Consider the following 7,398-nt stretch of genomic DNA (forward strand, 5'->3'; position numbering starts at 1 on the left):
CTTCAATATTGCAACTCAACACTTGAATTTTTTCTTCGGTTCTTTCCATTCAAGAAATGCTGAGCATGTTCCTCCATTTTGGTTATCTAACTCCAGGTCTTTGCATGTTTCATTACAATACTTTACTTTGTCCTCTCGAGCTGCCCTTTAAAATCTTCTATTCAGCTTATCTCTTCATTTCTTCCATTTGCTTTAGCTACCCTCCTTTCAAGAGCAAGTTTCACAGTCTCTTCTGACATCCATTTTGGTATTTTCTTCTTTTCCTGTATTTTTATGACCTTTTGCTTTCTTCATGTATGATGTTCCTTTTTTCTTTTTTAATTGTGACTTGGGTGCAAATTTATTTTATTGTGATTTGGGTGCCAATTTACAAAGCAGATTCATTTTACTCTCAACAGTTCATACATTTGGTTTCATGGCCCCGATTACAATGCCAACAATGAATTGCTCTCCTCCCATCTCCTCCCTGTAACTACCCTTTCCCTATGTCCTTCTTATCTATGCACTCCTATCTGTCCAGGTTTCCTCTATGCAAATGCTGCCCTTCTGATGTCTCATGGTTGATTGATCTAAGGAGTGCATCTCCCTGGGGTAGGAGTAGCTTAGTGTATGTCCCTGGGGTAGGTGTTCTGCCTGTAGGCCTTTCTACTGTTTGGCTGAGAGCTAATCCACAGAAGTGAGTCCAATGCCAGGCCCAAAGGATAACCCAGGGCCATAGTCTCAGGGGTTCCGCCAGTCTCTATCTGACCAATAGTTCTATCATTTTTGTGTTTTTGGATTTGGTTCCACATTTTTCCTCCCACTCCATCCACTCCAATTTTGATCCCTTTCCAAATGGCTGGCATTGGTAGCCTGGCATGAAGTACTTCTTCTGGTCTCAGGGTCATGAAGACTGAGGTCCCCATGTTCCATCTTATTCTTGGACTAATTGTTTCCCCGTAACTTTTCTTCCGTCTTCTTTGCTTCAGATGAGAGGAGACCAATAGTTGCATCTGAAATGGCTACTTGAAAGTTTTTAAGACCCCGGTCACTAGTCACCAAAGTAGAATGTAGGACAACGTTGTTCAGTACTATATTGTGCCAATTGAGCTGATGTTCCCTGAGACCATGGTCTCAAGCCTGCAGGCCCAGTGACTCACTCCCTCAAGGTGCTTTGTTGTTACTGAGAAGCTACTCCAACCTCACCCCTTGTTAGTTCTATAATGGATATGGATATTTTTGTAGCACAAATACACATGTAAGAATATCATCAGCCAAATCTGTCTATGGTCATGGGTATATTCCCATTCTCCTATTCACACCTGATCCTCTGAGCAGTCTATGCATCCACCTGTACATTACTGTTTGCTATTAGTGATGATGCAGTCTTTGCCTCTATTGTTTCATATATGATGTTCTTGATGTCATCCCACAACTCATCTGGTCTTTGGTCAATGGGTCAAATTTATTCTTCAATGGTCTCTAAGTCCAGGTAGGATATAATCAAGGTCATATTTTGCTGTCATGAATTTGTTTTAATTTTCTCCAGCTTCAGCTTGAACTTTCATGTGAGCAGTTGATGATCTGTTCCATAGTCAGCTCCTGGCCTTGTTTTGGCTGATGATATTGAGCTTCTCTATCATCTTTCCACAGATGTAGTTGATCTGATTCCTGTGTACTCTATATGATGAGATCTGTGTATGTAGTCACTGCTTATGTTGTTGAATAAAGATATTTGCAATTAATAAATAATTCGTCTTGCAAAATTCTATCATGTGATCTCTAGTGCCATTTTTATCAACAAGGCCATATTTTCCAACTACCAATGATTCTTCTTTATTTCCAACTTTCACATTCCAATCACCAGTAGTCATCAACACATCTTGATTTCCTGTTTGGTCAACTTCAGACTGCAGAAGTTGGTAGAAATCTTCAATTTATTTATCCTTAGCATTAGTGGTTCATGTGTAAATTTGAGTAATAGTCATATTAACTGGTCTTCCTTGTAGGCATATGGATATTAGCCTATCACTGACAGCATTATACTTCAGGATAAATCTTGAGACATTCTTTTTGACAATGAATGCCATGCCATTCCTCTTCAATTTGTCATTCTCAGCATAGTGGATCATATGGTTGTGTGATTCAAACTGGCCAAAACCAGTCCATTCCAGCTCATTAATGCCTAGACTATCGATCTTTATGCATTCCATTTCATTTTTGACAACTTCCAATTTTCCTAGATTCATACTTCATACATTCCATGTTCTGATTATTGATGGATGTTTGCAGCTGTTTCTTCCCATTTTCAGTTGTACCACATCAGCAAATGGAGGTCCCGAAAGCTTTACTCCATCTACATCATTAAGGTTGGCTCTACTCTAGGAGGTAGCTCTTCCCCAGTTGTATTTTGAGTGTCTTCTGACCTGAGGGGCTCATCTTCCAGCACTACATCAGACAATGTTTCGGGGCTATTCCTAAAGGTTTCCAGTAATATATCAGACAGTTTTCACTGCTATTCTAAGGTTTTCACTGGCCAATTCTTTGAGAAGTGGATAGCTCCGTCCTCCTCCCAGTCTGTCTTAGTCTGGAAGCTGAACTGAAACCTGTCCACCATGGATGACCCTGCTGGTATATGAAATACCGGTGACATAACCTCCAGCTTCACAGCAACATACAAGTCACCACAGGATGACAAATGGACAGATAAGTGGTAGCCATAAAGATTACGGCTTTGGAAACCCTATGGGGCAGTTCTACTCTGTTCTATAAGGTTGCTATGAGTTGGAATGGACTCGACCCTTTGGACAAGATTTCCTGGGTGATACACACAGTTAATGTGCTTGCTGCTAACCAATCGATTGGAAGTGTGATTTCACCCAGAGACACCAAGGAAGAAAGGCCTGGAGCTCCACTTCTAAAAAACCAGGCACTGAAAACTACAGAAAGAAGGACACAGGGAAAGGGTAATCAGAAGGAGGAAGTGGGATGAAAGTTGTTACATTTTGGGGATTACAGTCAATGTCATGAAACAAAATGTGTATGAACTATTGTATAGAAAATAAATTTGCTCTATAACTTTCACCCAAATCATACACACACACACACACACACAAATTGCTACAAACATAGCCCTACTCTGACACACACAGAGTTGCTGTGAGTCAGAACTGACTTGATGGCAACTTGTTTTTGAACTGTGAACAGGTGCTCTTTGTCCATTTTAGCTCAGTGAATCCTCATGACAACTTAGGCTCTCATTCTTCCTACATTCCAGATAAGGAAAGGGAAGCAAAAAGCTCAGGTAACCTGTTCAAGGCCACCTCCAGCTTGTAGCTCAGACTGCGGGCTCCACCTCTCACAGAGAAGCTGGGCCCTCATTCCACCAGCTCTTCCATCCCAAATACCTGGAGATCATCTGCTCTGCCTCCTCCTGCAAACATCTCAAGAGCAGCTGTGTGGCTGCTTTCCTTTTCACCGACCCCCCCCCACACACACACACACACTTACCTTTCCTTCTCCACCAGGAGGACCCTTCGCAGGGTTACCATGGCATCCTATCACCAACAGAAATGACTGCTACCCCTTTCTCATAATGCCGGTGAGTACATTGTTGTTGTTATGTGCCATCAAGTTGGACCTGACTCATAGTGACCCCTCCTTGGGTTTCCAAGGCAGTATCACTATGGAAGTAGATTGCCCAACCTTCCTTCCGAGGAGTGGTTGGTGTGTTTGAACCACCAGCCTTCTGGTTAGCAGTGAAGTGCCTTAGGCACTATGCTACCAGAGCTAGGAAGCATATAATGGTGAACAGAGTCCCCGGGGAGGGGGAGTGTGCAAACTTAACTGTTAACTGAAAGATTGGTGGTTCAAATACACCCAGAAGTACCTCAGAAGAAAGGTCTGGCAATCTACTTTCCAAAAATCCACCATCAAAAACCCTGTGGACCACAGTTCTACTCTGATACACATTGGGTTGCCAAGAGTCAGAGTCAACTCGATGGCAACTTGTGTGTGTGTGTGTGTGTGGATGGACATGGAAGAAAGCAGCGAAGTTTTCAGTTGAGGAATAGGCTCTCTTTCTGTGCTTTGCCCCTCCCAGAAGCCACCCCCACAGGAGGATGGCATGGAGGTGGAAGCCATCCCTACCGGGAGACAGCATGTATGTGTGTGTGTGGCGGGGGGAAGCACAGACTCTTGGGCTTTGGGGAAGGTGATCCTAACAAAGATCTGTGCCAAGTCATAACCCCGCTGAGACTCACTTTTCTTCTTGGTAAAAAGGGGTAACACTGCCCTCCCCCAGGCCCACGTCTGGAGGTGTGAAAGGAAATATTTGACATACATGAAGCACTTAATAGAGGCTAAGTTAATAGCATATATGAGTTCTGCATGTGAAATGAAATAAGAAATGTGACAGTGGGGTATAAAGCCCTGTCTTAGGCTGGGTTCTCTAGAGGAGCAAACCAGTGAAGCATATGTATAAATAGGAAATGGCTCATGCAACTGTGCAGGCTGTTGTTATTGTTATGTGCTATCGAGTCGGACCTGACTCATAGCGACCCCTCCTTGGGTTTCCGAGGCAGTATCACTACGGAAGTAGATTGCCCCATCTTCCTTCCAAGGAGTGGCTGATGGATTTGAACCTCCAGCCTTCTAATTAGCAGTCAAGTGCCTTAGGCACTACGCTACCAGAGCTCCCCTGTGCAGGCTAGCCAAGTTCCAAATCCATGGGTCAGCCAGCAGGCTGGAGGCTTCTCCTGACTCAAGTAGTTGCAAGGTCTGACAAACCCCAAACCTGCAAGTCAGATGGCAAGCTGCTGGCTAATGGGGTTGTGGGAGCTGGTGGATTCAAAATCTGCAGGTTAGGCAGCAGGCTGTTGGCTTGCATCCAAAGAACTGAGCTCAGAGGACAGCAAGATGAGTGAAGGCTCGAGACAGTGTGAGTTTTGCAAGAACATCTATATATTTTGGATGCAGGCCACACCTCCAAGGAAACTGCTCTTCTAACTGGTTGTTCACACCAGATCACAGAATGGAGGATGATTCCAAAGTGTCTGCCAAACCCACTAAGAATCATGGCCTAGCCAAGTTGACACATAGCATGAATCATTACAACCCCCAAATGCCAGTTATACATGAGAGACTGTTTCCATTGAATGATAGCAACCAATAAAACACACACACACACACACAAAGAGCACAGTGCGAAGAAGCAGAGAACAGGAGAGTGAGTATTTGTGGTAATGGTCAAATGTCTCCTGGAGTGGGTGAGTTTTAAATCAGGTGTTGGAAGATGGATATAGAAGGGGTGAGTAAGGAAAGCTTTGAGGGGAGGCTGACGTACATGAGCAGAGGTGGCAGAAATCAGAGACCCAGGTAAGCAAGGGTCAGAGGCACTCACAGGGAGAGGCTGCAGCCTTCCAATGCTGCAGGGCCATAGGCTCCACCAGGCCAGCACCCAGCCAATGGCATGGGTTCTGATGGTGAGCCTGGCAAGCTGAGGCCATTTGTGTGGAGAGCCAACACCCGGGGTAGCACCCAGTTCCTGAGAGGAGGCCACTGGCCTGGGGAAGCTCAGATGCAACTCTCATGCTCTAGATGACAAGGGGCTGGGGAGATGTGCCTAGAATGTACCTTGTTGGGCCCTTGCTGATGTGACCTTGCAAGTGACTTGATCTCTGGTTCCTCAGTTTCCTCATCTGGGAAACATGGTCATGATAGTACTGCTTCCTAAGGTTGGCTCAGAGCCAACCTTGCTCTATGTGAAATTCAGCTGCTATTCAGGTACAAGTACCGGGCCCATTGCTCTATCCATGAATTTGCTTTGTTTGAAGGTGGTAGGAAAGGCCAAAGATGCTTGGTGCACACAGGAAAGCAGGTGTGGAGCAGGTAAGGAGCAGGTACCTGTCAATGCCCTCAGATGGCATGGGAAAGCTGCCCTCTCCCCAGAATCTGGGGTACACAACTTGACTCAGAGCACCTGGTTCCTTGACACCAACATCACCGTGGCCACCATCCACTGTTCCCACTCATTACGATACCGAGGAGCACTAACACGAGCATACATATACACACACTCCCTACTTTGACACATGAACACACACACTCCCAACACACACATATCTTCACACTCTTCACACACACATGCACATACACACTCCCCACATTCACACATGCACACACATATCGCCAACACATTCCTTGTATGCACACGCATGTACACACACTTCCAACGCATATGTATGTAGGTGCACGTTCCCATCCGGCACACATGTACACTGAGGCACGAGGGCAAAACAAGTGTGTATGAGGTGGGGCGAGGCATGCGGTCAGATTTTAGCACAGTGATTATCTGGTTAAGTGAGGGAGTGTCCTGAGAAGGAGCAGGGCGTGCTTCTGGCAAGGGGTAGCTAAGGAAAATAGTACCTATGACAATTAGTTTTAAGTTGCTGAATGATTTCTCATAACTGGTGAAAGAAACTGCGAGGGCGAATAAAAACTGCTCATTGGCACTCCAGGTTTTACCTGCTCAGCTAGGGTCCTCTCTGAGTCCACTCAGCCCTGGAAGCCCCGGCCCCGCCCCTGCAGCCCCTTCCACCACGGAGACGCAGCCCAGCCTCCTCCTAAGCTCTGCAACCCCGAGCTTCTCAGCCCCGCCCCCGCGCTTCCCCCTGAACCCTCTGAGTGTCCCAGGAAACGCCTCCACCCGTCTAAGCCCCGCCTCGTCTCCCGGGCAACACCCCCTCCTGTCAACCCCTCCCCGTCCCCACTGCGTAAACAGGAAGTGGACCTGGAACCGGCGCCGCGTTCGGCACCGCGAGAAGCCAGAGCGATTGTGAATGACGACGGGGCGGAGCCAATCGCGGAAAATGGCTAGGGAAGAGCCAATCCCGAGGATCCGCGGGCGGAGATGGGCGCAGAGACAGGGGCGGGGCTTACAGGGCGCAGCCATTCGGGGCGGCCCGCGGGGCGGAGCCGGGCAGGACCAGTCTCCTGAGGCCGCCGACGCCAGGGTGGGCGGTGGCGGTGGCGGTGGCGTCGACGGCGGCCGTCTTGGGACCGCGGACGGGCGCGGCGATGCTGCAGCTGCGGGACTCAGTGGACTCGGAGGGCACGAGCCCCACGGCAGTGCTCGCGGCCGGTGAAGAGGTGGGGGCAGGCGGCACGGGCCGGGCAGGGGCAGGCACGCCGCTGCGCCAGACGCTGTGGCCTCTCAGCGTCCACGACCCCACGCGCCGGGCGCGGGTCAAGGAGTACTTCGTTTTCCGGGTGAGGCCAGGGCCCCGGAAGAGGGAGGGGAGGTAGGTGACTCGGGCCCCTAGGAAGAGTGCCAGGGCTTGGCTGCCATGGAAGCGTGACCTTTGCGCCTTGCTCTGTGCCCCAGCCCGGGACCATCGAGCAGGCGGTGGAGGAGATCCG

General features: G+C 48.1%; 1 protein-coding gene across 1 annotated transcript in view; it reads left to right on the forward strand.

The window, feature by feature from the left end:
• The first annotated feature begins 7,056 nt into the window (after positions 1-7,056).
• Positions 7,057-7,398, forward strand: part of TPRG1L (tumor protein p63 regulated 1 like) — a 3,370-nt gene continuing 3,028 nt past the window's right edge. Inside the window, 2 exon segments of the mRNA XM_007945441.1 lie at positions 7,057-7,248; positions 7,364-7,398. The exon segment at positions 7,364-7,398 is cut by the window's right edge and continues 17 nt beyond it. Coding sequence (XP_007943632.1) covers positions 7,057-7,248; positions 7,364-7,398 — 227 coding nt within the window.

The sequence above is a fragment of the Orycteropus afer genome, unplaced genomic scaffold, assembly GCF_000298275.1.
Source record: "Orycteropus afer afer isolate SDZICR_OR568_19922 unplaced genomic scaffold, OryAfe1.0 scaffold00136, whole genome shotgun sequence".
NCBI classification, from domain to species: domain Eukaryota; kingdom Metazoa; phylum Chordata; class Mammalia; order Tubulidentata; family Orycteropodidae; genus Orycteropus; species Orycteropus afer.